Source organism: Calliphora vicina, chromosome 3, assembly GCF_958450345.1.
Source record: "Calliphora vicina chromosome 3, idCalVici1.1, whole genome shotgun sequence".
In the NCBI taxonomy this organism is placed as follows: Eukaryota; Metazoa; Arthropoda; class Insecta; order Diptera; family Calliphoridae; genus Calliphora; species Calliphora vicina.
This window is the reverse complement of record NC_088782.1, coordinates 102220961-102240430: the sequence shown is the minus strand read 5'-3', so window position 1 is coordinate 102240430 and position 19470 is coordinate 102220961. Positions and strand designations below refer to the sequence as shown.

The following is a 19470-nucleotide window of genomic DNA, read 5'->3' as shown; positions in this document are numbered from 1 at the left end:
TATCCTAGAAAATGCAAAAAATTTGCAAGATATATTTCTTTATTCAGAAAGAGCACATTTCAACGTTACTTACCTATTACTTCATTAACCTGAAATCCGCTGAACTTTAGAACTTTTCTTCCAATAAAATTGAAACAACTTTTGTTAAAATAAAAATTTGAAAACGCGATTTACAAATGCTCGTAAATATTTTGTGTGACATATAAGTCAAAGATGTTTGATTATATCAAACCGTACATAAAAATGCTTCGTATCGATATAAGTTTTATGAAAATCCGTTATACAGTTCCTATTTTATGCAATATTTAATACAAGTCAACACATATACTTAACAATTTAAAAAATAAAATATGTTTTATAAAGTCAAATTTGAATATCTTTTTTTATCTAATGGTATATATTTGCATCAATTTGGTAATAATTTTGATTTAAGCATAGGGTTACGTATTACATTGCAAAAATTCAGCATCATCTGGCGACTTTCTTATTTTTCTATTTGTCCTTCTAGTTTATTCGATTCGATCCAGTGTGCTCCGCCCACAGACCGAATATCAAAAATCTGACTTCACAGTGTTACCCGCTGGGTTATTCTGAAGATTCCCTGAAAATTTCATCAAAATCGGTCCAGAAGTTTTTTATATATATAGATGGTATTAGCGGTATAATGTAAAAATTTGATAATGACACGCCCCTCCGCCCACAGACCGAAAATCAAAAATCTGACTTTACAGTGTTAATCCTTAAATGTCCTTTTTGAAAGGACTTTTTTTAGTTTCTCGAAAAAGAGGTCAAATTGACCCCTAAGGAGATGAGCTAGAGGGTTAAGATCTGCCACTAAAATTTTTTTCATTTAATATCTAGCTCCCTTCGATAAAAATAAAATTAAAACTTTGACCCACTGTAAAAAAAAATTCAGACCAGCTGGACTACAAGTTTATCCTACAAAAATGATCTACTCAACATGCCCTTTCAGAATTATAGAGTAGTTATTCTGTTCCAAAAATGCGGGACTTTGTTATTATTCTACTAGAAAAATTACTTATTTTTGTTGGATAAAGAGTGAGTCAAAAAAAACATATACACACTATTCCTGCCAAAACTTATCCTTGGTCCAACAAATTATTATTTTTAATAATGTTAGCTTTTAAAACTATGTCAGATATTATCTTTTCTAAATCACTAACGTTCAACTGTCATTTCTGTCAAAATGGTCATCGAAAAAAAGTCCAATATGGACTTTAAAAAATATAGCAAAATATCTGAAGGTTCATAGTCACACTGTTTCCAAAGCCATTAAACAGTATAAGGATGACTTGAACATTAAAAAAAAAACTGGATCAGGATGAAAAAAGAATATTAGTAATGCAAAAGAAGTCGAACAATTATTTCGAAGAGCATCGAACACTTCTATCAGAAAAGCAGCACGTAAAGTTAAATGCTCAGATTCTTTTGTGGGCAGAGCCAAAGCTAATTCTAAAATTTTGAAATTACCCTTTCTTTTTTCTTTATGAATCTTTAGTTGTTAAAATTTAGTTACACTCTTATTGTCCAAGAGAGAAAAATTGTCATGATTGAAAGATTCTTATTGAAGTACTTTAAAACGCAATCCTTTAATTTCTAAGATGTGGGCTACCTTCCTTAACCTTCGCTTTACCAAAGGTTTTTTATGTACATGGTTTACCAATACCCACCCGGGTGACACTACACTTCTATAAATATATGCGACGAACGAAATTTTAAAAAATTGAAAAAACCTTATAAAAAGTTTAAAATGGTTCTATTAAATTCTATAGAACTCTAGAATTTGTTCAGTGAGTACAAATTTCATTTAAATCGAACCAAAATTAAAAAAAATATTTAACCAATAAAATCGATGTGGTCACCCGGGTGGGTATTGGTAAAGCGAAGGTTAAGAAATAAAAAAAAAACTTATACAAGTGTTGACGTTATTTCTTTAACATTTAAAATATAACTCCACCTTAAGACAATGAAATGCTATTGATTGGCTGATACAGTAGAAAAATTAACAAACTGAAAAAGAACATTATTATTTATTCATAGTGAATTGTTTTATAATTTAATTGTTAGTGTAAACATTATTAATTTATTATAGCCAATATAATAAGCAGTTAATAAAAGCAATTCATTAGTTCGTATTAGTATTTTGACTACTATGTACTTATTTGTGATAACAATGTCGCCCATTCAATTCGCCCTCTTTAAGGACATTTTTAATTATTAACATGACCTTGAAATAGAAAATTGTGTGTTCTTTAACTGGAACAAAACAGGCCAAATATTAGTAAAACATACGTAATATTAGAGTACATAGTAAAAATTCTATATTTGTTTCGGAGTTTTGAATCGATTAAATAGACACATGTGTTCTATGTCTAGAGAACATTTTTACTATCAGTTTCCATATCCAAGTGAGTACTTTGAGTTAAAAATTTAAAATGTCAATTGATAAGATATAATCAAAACCCACTATCTTAAAAAACACAAGTTTTCTTGATTAAACGCATATTGGCCAAGTTATTAGCGAATTTAGATATTTTGAGTTTTTATATAAAAAATCGATTTTTGGTCAGAAATATGAGTGATCACAGATCGATCTCCTTTTCTTGATTCATCGCTTATTAGCCAAGTTATTAGCGAATTTAGATATTTTGAATTTTTATAAAAAAAAATCGATTTTTGGTCAGAAATATGAGTGATCACAAATCCAACTCCTTTTCTTGATTAAACGCTTATTGGCCAAGTTATTAGCGAATTTAGATATTTTGAGTTTTTATATAAAAAATTGAATTTTGGTCAGAAATATGAGTGATCACAGATCGAGCTCTTTTTATTGATTAACATTTAGATGTTTTGAGTTTTTATATAGAAAATCGAATTTTGGTCAGAAATATGAGTGATCACAGATCGAGCTGCTTTTCTTGATTAAACGCTTATTGGCCAAGTTATTAGCGAATTTTGATATTTTGAGTTTTTATAAAAAAAAATCGAATTTTGGTCAGAAATATGAGTGATCACAGACCGAGCTCTTTTTCTTGATTAAACGCTTATTGGCCAAGTTATTAGCGAATTTAGATATTTTGAGTTTTTATATAAAAAATCGAATTTTGGTCAGAAAAATGAGTGATCACAGATCGACCTCCTTTTCGTGATTAAACGCTTATTGGTCAAGTTATTAGCGAATTTAGATATTTTGAGTTTTTATATAAAAAATCGAATTTTGGTCAGAAATATGAGTGATCACAGATGGAGCTCCTTTTCTTGATTAAACGCTTATTGGCCAAGTTATTAGCGAATTTAGATATTTTGAGATTTTATATAAAAAATCGAATTTTGGTCGGAAATATGAGTGATCACAGACCGAGCTCTTTTTCTTGATTAAACGCTTATTGGCCAAGTTATTAGCGAATTTAGATATTTTGAGTTTTTATATAAAAAATCGAATTTTGGTCGGAAATATGAGTGATCACAGATCGAACTCTTTTTCTTGATTAAACGCTTATTAGCCAAGTTATTAGCGAATTTATATATTTTGAGTTTTTATATAAAATATCGATTTTTGGTCAGAAATATGAGTGATCACAGATCGAGCTCCTTTTCTTGGTTAATCTCTTATTGGCCAAGTTATTAGCGAATTTAGATATTTTCAGTTTTTATACAAAAAATTGAATTTTGTTCAGAAATATGAGTGATCACAGATCGAACTCTTTTTTTTTGATTAAACGCTTATTGGCCAAGTTATTAGCGAATTTTTTATTTTTTATTTATTTTATTCAGTTATTTTATTAAGTAGTTATATTAAGAATTTAGATATTTTGAGTTTTTATATAAAAAATCGATTTTTGGTCAGAAATATGAGTGATCACAGATCGAGCTCCTTTTCTTGACTAATCTCTTATTGGCCAAGTTATTAGCGAATTTAGATATTTTAAGTTTTTATATAAAAAATCGATTTTTGGTCAAAAATATGAGTGATCACAGATCGAGCTCTTTTTCTTGATTAAACGCTTATTGGCGTTTATTTTGAGTTTTTATATAAAAAATAGATTTTTGGTCAGAAATATAAGTGATCACAGATCGAGCTGCTTTTCTTGATTCAACGCTTATTGGCCAAGTTATTAGCGAATTTATAAATTTTTAGTTTTTATATAAAAAATCGATTTTTGGTCAGAAATATGAGTGATCACAGATCAAGCTCCTTTTCTTGATTAAACACTTATTTTCCAAGTTATTAGGGAATTTAGATATTTTGAGTTTTTATATAAAAAATTAAATTTTGGTCAGAAATATGAGTGATCACAGATCGAGTCCTTTATTTAAATTAAAGCGAATTTAGATATTTTGAGTTTTTATATAAAAAATCGATTTTTGGTCAGAAATATGAGTGATCACAGATCGAGCTGCTTTTCTTGTTTAAATGCTTATTGACCAAGTTATTAGCGAATTTAGATATTTTGAGTTTTTATATAAAAAATCTGATGAAGTCAAACCGAGTACACAGTGTTATTATGTGTAATAAAGTCTCTTTGAAATCTCGGTTTTTTGAGAACCGATTAATTTAATATGTTGATTTTCGGTTAACCGTTTTATTCGGTTTATATCACACGGCCTTCAACAAAAATTTAGAATTATATTCCATGAAATTTTTTGGAAATATCGAAACTTTTCAAAATTACGAAACGAAACTTTTCAAAATTAGATAATTGGATCAAAATTTACTTGCAATTAAACTCGAGAGGTTCTACACTATCTATCTTATAAAAAGTTTTACCTTGATCCTTAATTTTGAACCTGTATAATAAATATTAACCAATTTGAAATTTTGTTTTCACCCTAGAGTTTTCGATTTGATAATTTTTCTCCGTGTTATAAATGGATTTGAGTAAAAGAAAACTTTAATGAATCAATAAGGAATTACTTCTATAAAGTATGAATTCACAAAGTAATAAATTTAATTCTTTTGAAGCAATAACGATTTAACCCCATGAATTAATTCGTAAAGAATTTTCAGTGAACTGATTAAGACATAACATTTAATTAGATTTTAAATATTTAATTAGGAATTAATTCGAATCGTATCTTTTATTGAGCTTTGTGCTTCTAAAATTAAAAAAAAAATATTTCTATGGGTTAGAACCCTTGACATAGGGAATTATACATATAGTAGAGACACTACCCCAACAAACGGCAAAAAATAATTTTTAATAATATCTGTTCGCAGAAATATGATCGTTTCAACGCAAAAGCCTAGTTTTTAGGGTGTTAATGACTTATGAACGTTTTGGAAATTATATATCCGTTTTCTGATATTGAATGTATTTAAACAAACCAATTTCCTAAATAAAAGAATCCTGCATATACATAGGGTCACAAATTAATATTGTAGGAATTATAAAAATGGAATAACAATCTTATTAGCCACGAGTGATAATAAATAATATTACAAGTGTGTTGCTAAAAGTATAACTACCCTAAATATTTATGTATAACATTGTAACTAATATTCTATTCAAATGCTGTCCTATGAATCCAGATTGTTGACATAACCTAAATATAATAGAGGTTTGTATGTTTGTGCATTCATTACATTGTAGTCAATAGGTCGTGTTGTTCTAGGAATTATATGAATTGTAAGTAAGTAACAAACATTTATTAAATTTCTTCGTATTTATAGCAAATTGAGCGGAAATAAATATTATACTTCATAATATAATTACAAAATAAATAACTATTACGATAATCTCAAGGGTATTATTTGCTTGTTATGCATATTCTTGTAAATACAACTTGTTATGTATAGTTACATACAAATTGTGAGCCATAAGCTAGTTCCACAGGATTAGGATTTTAAGTTTCCGACGTATTTTTTATGTACAAAACATGATAACTTTTTTTACTAATGACCTCTTTATTTTAATAAAAAAATTATTAAAAAGAAGTTTAAAGAAGAACTAAGTTTATCTGTTCATAAACATAGATCTACACCTTTTCGATGGTGATTGTTCGGATTATTGTCATCGCAATCATCAGTTTCTGAACCACACATAAAGTCAATTTGTGACACCACTGCTATCCCACTGCACCTTCTGAAAATTCTTCGTCATCAGGATCATCCTAGTCTTCAAACACATGACTTCGCCAGCCGCAAATCTCCGCAATTATTGCACTCTACAACTTTTTCAAATGCAATTTATATTTGACTTGCACACTTCCATTTTTCGCTTTAAATTTAATGTTTATCTCCATATAAAACCTTAGCTACTATTTAGCTGAAAAATGAATTGAGAAACCATCACCTTTCAAAGTTTTACTATTCTGTCCTAGTACTTTCACTTACTTGAAATTTCTCAAACCGCCGCCAATGTTCCGCAATGTTATTTAAAGCAAATCCAAAATATTTTCTTCGAAATTAATTAAATTTGTCGAAATTTATTAATGTTGGTATTTCTTTTATTTTACAATTTTGATTAATATTTAGAGTGTATGTATTTATAATTTATGCAATTATTTTTATTTATAACTTAAGGTATATATTTGCTTGGAAAACAAAATTAAAGACTAATCAGTGCTCCTTTTTGTGCCAAAAATGGAAAAGAATGTTATATTTAGACGACAAAATATTAAAGCATTTATGTATATTTATATAAATTTATAACCATGTAAGTATATACTTTTCTACATGTATAATAATAGATCAAAAACTTTACAAAACTAATGCAATTCATTAGCCGCTGTCACGGATGATGACAATTTATCCAGTTTGAGTATTAAGGCTGTAATGACACAAGCGCCAGCCTCTTTGGTGAACCATGTCTGATCCTTAATAACAGGAGCAGATGAGAGCGAAGTGGAGGGACCAGCATAACTGTCTACAGCTGTATTGGCATTATGGCCGCCAGCTGTATTTGAGGATGATGAACAGGCTAGATCAACATCTGAAGTAGACGAACGTCTCTCAGCCTCATGCAGTTTTGTGGCATCATTTGCTGTTGATTTGGAAGAAGCACATATACTTTGTCGCCTGACATACACCTCAAAAGCTGTATTGATTTTATAGGCCTGGCCATTGTAGTGATACTTATGCTGTTGATTTATGGGTATAATAGCTGTGGAATTTGGTGTAAAATGTAATTCAAGTCTTGTACCAGGTTCATCCTTTTGATTGCCTGAAGCATGATTGTGAGTTTCACCATTTGTGTCCATGGGTAAGGGTTGACCATGATCTAATATTGCTCGTATTTTATCAACCCTAGTCATATAGAACAAAGGTAACCAGTCACCATGTATATCAGCATCTAAAGCATGCTGTGTGGATGAGTTGGAGTTGACTGTTTGTTGATTTAATTTAAAATAAACCCAACCATGCAATTTCTCCGAGGCCTGGGCATTACAATGAGTACAAAAACAAATGGGTTCTACGGTCGATTGGAAAAAGGTATCAGGCAGTACAAGAGAGCTACGGAATTGTTGCACCAATTTCAAATATTCACAATCCTTACGTTCTATAGAAGCTATAGATTGCATACTATCGAATTGGGTAGACGATGAGGAAGAATTATTTTCCAAATTGAAATGTTGCTGTTGTAATCTCTGCTGTTCCTGGCGTCTTTGCAAATGCAATTGTCTCAAAAACAACAAACGATCATTATAAACTTCCACATTAGCTTCTTGTTCTTCATTTGCTTCTAAAGGATTTTCTCTATATTCATTATCCTCCGCCACTACAACAGCTATAGATGCCGATGCTGTACCAGGGTTGGCATTTATTTCCAAGTTATTGCCAGCATTACTGTCCTGTTCTAAATCATTGGTATTGTCATAGTTTGTATCTTCATTCCGTTGCTGTTGCTGCAAAGCCAAATTGGCCTCTTCATTTAACTCATGTAAATTCTCTTTGGATTCACAACTAACATCTTCTCGTGGTGAAGAACCACCAACAGCTCCTAGTTCTTCGATATTTTCAATTTCCTTATTTGTATCGTAGTTTTGTTGATTGGTTGCAACCGTTGTTGTGGTTGGCGTAGCAGACGATGTCGATGGACCATCAACAACTATTAAATAATTATCAGTGGGCGGTGTGTAGGCGTATGCAATCAAAGCATTATGAAACAAAAATCTTTGTGTACTTTGGCTGCGTTGTATATTGAGGTTGGTAGTGTGTTGGAGTTGTAGAGATTCCCGAAGACAGCTAAAATTATATGGAAAAATAGTAATGATATTGAGCTAAAAATATTTTGTATCGTTTTCAAAGTGAACAAATTTGTTTTGTGGAATAAAATTAAGAAAAAAATTTTATTAGGTCCATTCAACACTACATCACTAATCGTAATGTTGAATGGACCTGAATCACCCTTGTTTTCCAAATCTGTACTGTGATCAGTGAATTGATATTATATCCTGGAGCTATTCTGGGTATTGGCTCATGCTGATGCAATAATGTTGTGGATGAACTGGCTGAATCGGGTCTCGTCATCAAAATTATGAAATCGATTACTTAGTTGGTGTTCCCATTTCGTCTAATAAGCAAACACTTTATGGGTCAGCTCAAACCAGTCTGTGTGACTATATGCTCGAATCGGTTGTTATTGTAGTCGAGGCAATGCAAAACAATTATGCTACTTCAAATGGTCCATAAATACATTGGACTAAGTGAATTAGGATTGGCTGGCATGTTGAATATGTTGGAGATATCATGAGGACCTTGACTCACTGTGGAAGTGCGGGGAGTTTAGAGATATAGTAGTTAAACAGAACTGGCGACAGGATCCCACCATGAATAAATTCTTGTTTAACTCTACGGGGTTACGAGCGTTTGTCTGTAAACTCTATGAACGACGATCAATCTCTTCAAGTTGTTGGGCATTGAGGATATCCTGAAAGAGAATGGCATGTCTGACGGTTTTGAAGGCCTGCGAAAGTTTTAGTTCCACGAGGATTGTCCTTTCGCAAGGCCTCTGCTGGTTTGAATACTGGAAGATCTGAGTGGAAATTCCGCATGTCCGCCACAAATATTATCGAATATTATGTCGGCGTGACACCACACTAGTATGGAGTATTGGAAGAATACTACTTACCGGAAAGCCCTTGGAGGATTACTAAGGACTTTTGCGATACTGATTACAGGCCTGAGGCATACCTCCTCTAAGGTACTTTTTACTATTTTAAACTGCTTACCAGTTGATTTGATGGTGATACAATTCTGGTGTGAGACAGAATGCTAACTGTTCGTAATCTGCTAAGGATCTTGGGCACTCTAAGTTACTGAATTACTAGGATAACGCTTATATGGGTCCCTGGACACGATGGAAATCAGGGTAATTGTATAGCAGATGAATTGGCCAAAAGGGTTGCGATGATGAATGAAGAAGCGATCGATCCGTTTTCTGGTGAACAGATGGACTAATGAACTTTCCTGTACTACAACGAGGTCGACTTGGCCCGTATATGGTGCCAGCAGGACGAATCCATTTATGGAATAACGTCGTGAGAAAATAAGGAAAATTGTCTCCTTTATTACAGTACACTGTATAATTGGGACATATGCTAGAAGACTTGGCCTACGGTACAACTATTACTGTAGAAGCTGTCATAATGAAGAAGAATAGACTGTAGAAGGTGATAACCTTTTCTGTAAATGCACGGCTCTGACAAGCCTGAGGGAACTCATCCTCGGAATCCGATTCCTATCATGCTTGGATGAGCTATCAAAGATGAATCATAGACGGATCTACTCCTTTATCAGAGAATCTGGTGGGTTAAAATTGTAGACAACGGACGTATTATAAATACGTTTACCCCTTGGGTATCACAACGGGATCAGTTTTGACTGGACACAAGTGAACTGCTTGAAGAGTGGCTGCCCAACCAGGTCTTCTCATGAAGGTGGTCTATATTCTTCACCTTGACATCCGTACCGTCTTTATATCCATAATGGGGCAACATAATTCAGAAGAGAGCGACCAATTGCTTTATATGTATGTAGCTATTATCATACCTTTGTTCATGCCCCAAGAGGCACCAGCTAGAGCATTTAGGAAAGATTTATATTGAAGAACATAGGTGACAGTACTCCTCTTGGTGACACCCCCATTATTATCTTGATATTTGCATTTCTGTCCGCTGAACTGAAAAACTTTTGTCTAACACAGAGATACTTGGAAATCAAACGTTTGACGTTGTTGAGCTTTGTGTGGCGAACGGATAAGCGTGGTAACAGTAGGTAATCTAAAACGTTTGCTACAGATTATAGTAGGGAAATAAGAATGATATTTGCATCTATAGCCATTAGTTTTTGTTATATAGTTGGATCTATTTTGTGCGATAAGAGGGTCGATGGATGGATACATACATTCAAAGTAATGCAAATTTTCGGTTTGAAAATTAAGCTTTGAGTTTTAATTTGAATACAATTATTTAAAAAAAAACTTACCATGACGATGACGACGAAGAACTGGGCTCTACACGACTTTGCTCAACTGAACGATTTTTAATGGACATATTTAATAATAAATTCTCCGAAACACTTTCCATAACGGAACGGCTCCTACGGAAAGAAAATACAAGAAAATAGCTTCTTAAACCACAAATACGTGAGTATTTAATAATTACATAGCAGTGGAAGAAGCGCCATTCATATTTACGGCCGACGGCTGTTCAGTTTCTTTTTCGTGTACTTCCAAATCGGCCTTTTCGCATTGCGGCACATTTGAATCTTGATCATTCAAAGAATCATGCTCTAAAGCTGAGGATTCTTCAACAATTGGTGTACCATTGCGGGCAGCATCGCTGCCGGTAATAATGGTAATACGTTCACATTTACCATATAGATCGAAAACGGGATAAACATGATTTGAAAGACCAGCTGTCAAATCTTCCAAATTTATAGAGCCAACCATAATAACTATATAAGAGGAAATAAAAAATTACATTATTTTTTTACAAAACATAAATATGCCTTAACAAATACTTACTTAACATGCCAGCATGTGTTAAAGTCATGGTTATTACAGTGCCAGGCTGTATATGTTCCAGAGCTTCACCATATTTAGAGGCAATTTTTTGGCCATTTATATTAATATAATCATGTGTGGCCACCCAACAAGGACGTTTACATTGCATAATGGACGGTGGTAGAGCTGACGAGTTTGTTAAATTGGGACATTGTCCCACCACACCTAAGCCAATAGTACCCTTCCATTTGGTATTTATGGCATCGATTTTTATCTAAATTTATTAATTCAAAATATGAATATTTAATATTATTTGCCCAAATTAATCATTTTCACTTACACTTATACTTTCGCCTTTGCACAAAGGTTTTGTAACATAAACCAAAGCATTATTATACGACTGTGTACGCATGGCCGATCTATGATCTTCCAATAAACGTATATTTTTACCATAATACTCGGAAAATTCATAGACCAATGCTTCCGAATCAATGGATTCTAACATAGAATCTTGTTTGTTTAAAGGATCAACACCAAATTCTAAAGAATCTTGTAAGCGTAAACTAAACGGTCTTAGAGGAGATGTAGGTCCCTGTGATGATGTAACTTGTACAGCCATGGTCGATCCTTGTAACTCTACCACCACATAAACATCCTGTGAAAATAAATAATTTTAGAAAAAATTTATTTAATATTTATTTCACTTACATTTGGTACATTTTGAAATTGTATGTTCATATCCTCCGAATTTAATAGAATTCTCAGTGTTCTAGTTGGTGTCAATTCTAAAGCTATACGATCTCCAACACGCAACCATTCTAGTGATGTCATTGATCTTTGCAAGAGTGTGGAATTGTAGCGCACTTCATTACCGGAGACATACCAAACATTTGCTGGTATACGTTTAATGCTTAACGGTATATTTTTACGCACATTATCATCGGAAAGATTGAGATCGGTAATGCCGATGTTGAGGCAACCTTTAAAAAAAAATTCTTAGTATAATGCTTTTAATTCTAGAAATGATTTTATCATGACTTCTTAAACAATTATACAATTAAACTCATTATATCGTGCTATGTAAATTATAATAAAATTATTGTTAATGATGAGCTTGAATGAGGTGCAATTGTGGGAATGAAATTTTTAAATTGAGTAGTTTATCTTCGTGATTGTAATGCGTTAGTTATAGAGGAAACGTTAAATAATCTAATGTTGTTATTATGAGAGCTTTTAATATGATCCTATTAAACTTATTCAATTCCTTTTTAGTTCATTCTTTTTGTTGGAGGTTGGATCTTAGCTGTGTTCACAATAATTTACTCTACTACTCAATTTGTTTGTTTGTTTGCGTTTAAGTTAAGAATTATTTGGCCAGTAAAATACATAACGCCATCACCAATTACGGCATACGCCTAAAAAGAGCCCTGTCCAGGAATATCCAATCGATCTATACCTTCGTATAGGAAGCCGGAATTCTTGAACTCAGCTCCTGAGTTTTATGGTCTCCACCAAAATCCAATGAGTTTTGTTTGGTTTTCCACCATGTATTCAAAAAAGTTAGGTTATAAAATCAAATCGATTGCATGTGGTTTATGCACACTTCGGAGAACCGTAACGCGGTACAGTTATACGACGACACCACACATTAACCAAAGCGAGTGAAACGCAATTCCTCGAAGGCAGCGAAAAAAGGACGGCCTGATTACCCTTAAGCGATAATGGTAATGACGCGCGAGTTCTTCCTCCACCCAGAGCTGAATTACGAATGACTACTCAATTTGATGTTTCGAGAAATTCTGCGTCATTATTGGTCGCTCAATCTCCATTATTTTATCTAATTAAATGTCCCGTTATTGCACATCTTACATTTATCTGCTTTTACTACTTCTCAACCTGAATATATTGAGTTCAAGGACTATATTGGTGTTGAGATTGGAATCTTACATCATCAGATTCTTCAGTTTGTTTCGAATGGTCAACTCCGTAATTTAATGCAATGTGTGGAATAATTGCACTCACTGGCTCCTAATGGAAGGCGTAGAATTTATACTCCTGGACTGGTTTGAAGCGCCGGATATCAAATACCCTATTTTACTTAGAGAATTGGCATTTAAGGCTTATTTGCTGAAGCCCTCAAAGCGATACTACACTTTTGAACTAGGAATGGGGCAAAGAATGTTGTTCGGAATGCTCATTTTGGATAGCTGAGGGACCTTGATACTAAGGGTGTATGGAATCTAAATAGATTGAATCGATGATTAGATAATTGATGGGATGGATGCTGAGGAATTGAATACGGAATTTTTGTCTCTTAGGTTCGTGAATCTGATCTGGTTTACGTATTGTCTTAGAGTATGTGGTTAATACGGTATTATCTTATATTTCGGACTGAATATCAAATGGACTTTGTATTAATCGTGATAAAACCAAGGCGATGATTTTTAAGTCACCTAGGACATATGTGAATTTGTCTATTACGATTAACAATGTATTAAATGTCTTGATTGTCATCTTAGTTTTGAACGGCAAGTTGGTTGATTATGTAACAGTAAAAAATTCCCCCGGAATTATATTATTTGAATATTTATTTATTAATATATGTGATTGCTAATTGATCTAAGTAGTATTTGTTAGTGAGTAGTTTGTAAGACATATTTGGACCCAGGGCTTAGTTAAAAATTGTATTAAATAATAAATAACATTGAAAACTGTATAACTGTGATTCGAGAAATTGAATAGAAATATGTATTTCATTAACTTACCCGCAAACAAAGGATTATGTGACATCAGCTTTATTTCGAATGGTGAGCCCACACTCAAGGGATGCTCTGAAAATACCACACATCTCGATAAAGCCGCCGATGCACCCGTTAAACGTGAAGCCACAGTCCAGTTTTGTGTTAAAGTAACATTACCCGATATACAAGTCCAACGATGTTTGGTCTCCAGTGTAGCCGGCTGTATAACGGAAGTAGCCTGACAACTTTGAGAATTCTCGCTAGTAGCATAAGGTGCACGCATATCAGCAACTGGTGTTTGGGTGAGAGAAACCTGGGCACACTGACCATACAAATCAATGACAGCCCAAACGTTTGGTGAACGACACTCACAAGCCGTACCCTGATCAACACCATCGATATAGACATGCAAATAGTCGCCATTGCGCATAACACCCACCCTAGCGCCGGCACCTAAAGTATCCAAATCCACCAAAACATTTGAACGCAATTTTTTACGATTATGGAAAATCATGGGACCACACAAAATAATGGTATCATTAGCATCCATTTCGGTGGCATTGGCAGCAAGTTGTATGTCTTCGGGCCGGGAACCAGTCACACCGATTTCAATATTACCCGACCAATGGCGTACCATGGTCTCCAGTACAACCTCGAATAGTTCTCTCTGCCTTAAGGGCCTATTACTAAACACAATGGCATCATTAAATTCCGCCAAAGAGTTGGGTCGTGAAGCCGTCAAACCGCTATTCGAAATGCTGGCATTTTTACCATGTATCGTGTGAAATCTTAAAGGAGTTTCACTATATAAAGTGGTATTTGATATAGTGGAATTTCCCGTGTCAGGACTATTACACTCGGAAGTATCGACAATGGAAGCCTGGGCAGCCTGACCATACAAATCGATAACGCCATAAACACGTTCGGGTACTTTGGTGGCAGCTGGACCTTGATCGACACCGTTAACAAAGAAATGCAAAGTGCCATCGTCTTTGCGCACTACACCGACACGATCACCCACCTGCAGGCGATCCAAGTTTTCACCATATTTTTCGATAACAGTTATGCCATTGTGCATAACACCATTACCGGTCATCATCCAAGTACCATCTCTGAAAAAAATTTAAAATAATTAATTAAAACGTTAATCGATTTATACCCTACAGCATGGTGATATTCAAATACATCTATTTATGACCAGATAATTGATTTAACCATTAGAAAACTTACGGAATAAAAAAAATGTTCCAAAATTCTTTACAGAAATAAAGGAATTATGTATATGTTGCAGAAATTAATCACATACAAATTCAAACAAGTAAGAGTGCTAATTCGGTAGTGCTGAATCTTATATACTCTTCACCAAAGTATGACATATATTGAAAACAATTTTTGGTGAAAAAAAATTGATGAAAAGAAAATTTGTCTGAAAAAAATGTTGATAAAAAAAATTTTCTTTTCATCAAATTTTTTTTCACCAAAAATTGTTTTCAATATTTTTTATAAAGCAAGCATACTTTATTGAAGAGATATTTGTCTAGTTTTTATAATTCTCATTTTATTTAGGTGGAGCGTCTTTAAAATTCGGCACAGTCGAATATAGTACTCCAACATGTTTATGTTGGCGTATGCCGTTTGTGATCCAGAAACATACATATTTTAAAACATATTTAGGATAGCTTGCGATAACATAGATTATAATTTAATCACTATCTGCATCATGTTACTCATGCCAGAATGACAAACTTATATATACCCTTACCACTCATGATGGAGGGTATAAAAATGGTTCAGATATAAGCGATTTTGCAAAAAACATTTTCACAAAATATTAAAAAAAATCCTTCAACAATAAAGTGTACAAAAATACTTTTTATATTTAAAAAGTTATGTGTACAAAAACCACTAGTAACAAGTAAGAGTGCAATATTCGGCTGTGCCGAAACTTATATACCCTTCACCAAATTATACTTCAAAATTTTAAATATTTTTAGGTAAACAAAATTTAATTTTTTTTCCAGTTGTTTTTTTCATTTTTTGAAAAAAAAATTTTTTCGATTGTTATTTTAAATTTTTTAAATTTTAAAATTTTAAAAATTTAGTTTTTTCAATTTTTTTTTTGTGAAAAAAAATTCGGGTTAAAATTTTTTTTCCGATTTTAACCCATTGTAGGTCCAACTTACTATGGTCTTATATAAGTCGTTGCAAATGTATTTGAAATATCTATCATTAGATATCCATATTGTCTATATTAATGTCTTAGTAATCCAAATATAGGTCAAAAATCGAGGTTGTCCTGGTTTTTTCCTCATATCTCAGCCATTTGTGGACCGATTTTGCTGATTTTAAATAGCAAAATTCTCGAAAGCATGTCTGACAGAATTATTGAAGATTTGGATCCCGAAGATATCTGGGGTCTTCAGAAAATTGGTTTCAACAGACAGACGGACAGACAGACGGACATGGCTTAATCGACTCCGCTATCTATAAGGATCCAGAATAAATATACTTTATAGTGTCGGAAATGAAAAATGTAGAAATTACAAACGGAATGACAAACTTATATATACCCTTCTCACGAAGGTGAAGGGTATAAAAATCGCCAGTTTCACAAAAACTGCCGACAATTGAAAATTATTTTTAAGAATTTTTAATAAGAAACATGTATGTATATGTTAATCGTTCTTACCTAACATTGGTCATGGTAAATGGAAAATCCAATTCCTCGGCACTATGAGTGGTTACACCCATTTCCACGGAGCCTGCCCATTTGGTTACCACACGTTCCAAACGCACTTGAAATAATTCATTAGGCCTTAAAGGTCTTCTTGTCAGCACCACACCATTATTAAAGTCATCCGAAGCACTAAAATGAATTGAAGAAAAATCCAAAATATAAATGTGTAATTTTTTTATTAATTATAAAATTATACTTTGGTCTTAAAGCCGTCCTACCCGAGTGTGTTACACAAGCATGTGAACCACACAAGGGATGAAACGTTAAACGATCATCATTGCGTTGGTTACCCACTGGAGCGGTAAGAGCAGAATCTGCCATGGCAGCCACCTCACTTTCTGGACTCAATAGACTTAAAACTGGCGTCGGGGCAGCAGAATTGCCCAGGCCATTGCCATTAATTAAGGTATTTCCTAAACCTCCTATGGCGGCAGCCGCATTGGAAGATATGAAGTTATTACGTCTGGTCACCAAATTCTGTTGTTCTCTCTCATCGCGATCTACTATGGTAACCTTAATGGTCATGCCATATAGATCTATAACACCCCATAAAGTTGAAGCTACTCTGGTCGCTGCCACACCCTGATCCTGGCCATTGATATAGTAGTGTAAATTACCATTCGATTTACGCATCATACCAACACGATCTCCTTCACGTAGTTCATCCAAATTAAATTCACCATATTGACGACGCGTTCCCTTCCCATTAGTCAAAATACCACAGCCCGACATCATAATAGTGCCCGAACGCATATTGGTCATGGTGGCCGGAAAGTGTAAGACATTCGGATTGTGTGTTGTTACGCCCACCTCTATGGAACCAGACCACTTGTCTACCAACTTATCAATGCGTATCTCAAAGAGTTCATTGTCCTTTAGCGGCCGGTGTGTCATGACAACGCCATTGTTAAACTCATCCAAAGGTCTGCGTCTCTCAGCCGAACGACAATTTGGTGACAATTTCACCAGCGAACCACAACGAGTATGAAATCTTAAACGATCGTTCATGTCATAATAATCACCCACTGAAGATGATATTGAAGACGTTGTAGTGCCTGCATTGGTCAATGGGAGACTGCAAAATCCTGAAGTGGGCAGTGAGGAGAGTACAGCAGCTGTTGCAAGAGAACCAGCCGATTCTGAGTGCGTACTTGTGGGATGGGGATTAAATGAACTTGTGACAGTAACATCCACACACATTGGTACATCAATATTTTGTACTACTTGTTGGGAATGTTGAGATGAAGTATCGGAAAATTCCTAAAAATTAAAAAGCTTTTCAATATTTTTATCTAGTGTTCTGCTATTTTCCCTTATCCCTTTTCCCTATCTTATGTGATGGTTGGGATTTGAGAATATCTTTTATAATTGTGAAACAAACATTATTAAATTTTGTTTGCCAAAATTTGCAAATCAACTTACCCCACCACCAGTTCCATCAACCGGGCATATGGAGACTTGAATACATCGTCCATAAAGATCAACTAACGCCCACAATGGATTGGGCATATTACGCGCTGCAATTCCCTGCGATTCACCATTAACATAGAAAATCAACTCGTTATTGGAAGTACGCATAACACCCACGCGATCATTTTCATTTAAAGTCTCCAAATCGGTGCCATAAAATTCGGTCAGACACAAACCATCTTTGCGCACATCTATGCCTGACATAACCCAAGTACCATTACGCATCACCGTTGCACATGATGGCAATTCCAATTTTTCTGGCGATTCCGAGGTAACACCAATTTCTATACTACCACCCCAGCAATGATTCTGTATCAAAAATAACGTACGACAACAAAAAAAAATCAATGAAAAACGCTTTGTTCTTGACAAAAACAAAAAAAGCAAAGCAAACCTTTTTCTCTATAACCACTTCAAACAAAACATCATCTAACAAAGACTCTGCACTAAATACCAATGCATGGCTAAAATCTCTAGCAGAACGTGTCGCTGTACGGTTACCATTGGACAAAGTAATGCGGCGTCCACAACGTTGATGAAATGTTTGTAATAATTGTAAATTAACATTGGTAGCATTAATTCCTCCACTTGAACCACCTATATTAGTTGTTCCACCAGTAGCCATGGATTCTTTTAAATATCAAAGGCTTTGCTTTATTTTTAATTCTTTGAAGTTATTTATTTTCTCTTTACAATTCTTATTAGTTTGTTTTAATCGTATATTTTAATTCCTCCTAAAACTCTAATTAACAGATCGCGTGTTAACTAGAAAATTTTCTTTATTAGAAAAGTGAAAATTTCTCTAGTAAAATTTTTTCAATTTGACGTTTTCGTCCTGTTATTTCTTGATTTCTTTTGTTTTATTTTGCGTCTGCGTATATTTTATATTTTTGCAATTTTTCTTTCAGTTTAATAAACGTAAACAAAATTTTGTTATTGTAAACATATGTTTGGATTTGTTTAGAATAAGGAATTAAAAGAAAATTGACAAAAACATATGTGTGCAGAGTTGATATTTCTGATGAATCGTTGAATGAAGGGGAAATTTTTTTAAAAAACAGGAAATTTTATGTCAATGATATATTTTTACTTTTGAAATCAATGTCTTGGGATAATTGTTTTAACACAAAAATTGTATGTCTTGAGTTACAACATATTTATTTTGATAGATATCCCACTCGCATCATCAAAGGGTCTTCAAAGAAAATATCTAAGCTTTCTTTTCAGCAAAAAAAATCAAAATGGGTCCATTTTGGAAAAAAAGTCAACAAAGTTATTGATTGTGCAAAAAAAAGTCAAAAATTTTATGTTTTGGGAACAAATCAAGATCCCCGTAACAGTTTATATTTTCATAATTTTTTTCTGTTAATATTCACATTTTCTGTATTGCCGGCCTTCGGCCGGGTGAAAGGACTTTTAACTCTGGGGTGTATCGAACACCGGCTTCGCTAAAATCACTTTTTCTGTATATCAACATTTTCTGAAGTACTGTCATATAAAATCAAAAAGGAATTTTTGGTTCACAATATTAATAAACTGTTCCATATTATATATC

General features: G+C 33.5%; 1 protein-coding gene across 1 annotated transcript; it reads right to left on the bottom strand.

The window, feature by feature from the left end:
- Positions 1–6415: 6415 nt before the first annotated feature.
- On the bottom strand, positions 6416–18847 carry Neurl4 (neuralized E3 ubiquitin protein ligase 4). Its single transcript, XM_065503037.1, has 11 exons — positions 18310–18847; positions 17868–18224; positions 16642–17705; positions 16398–16574; positions 13733–14820; positions 11676–11947; positions 11308–11622; positions 10989–11241; positions 10627–10918; positions 10448–10561; positions 6416–8206 (listed from the first exon to the last, which is right to left on the bottom strand). Exons 1-11 carry the CDS (start codon positions 18538–18540, stop codon positions 6730–6732), a joined length of 5640 nt encoding a protein of 1879 aa, XP_065359109.1. The 5' UTR covers positions 18541–18847; the 3' UTR covers positions 6416–6729.
- Between the last annotated feature and the right edge of the window lie 623 nt (positions 18848–19470).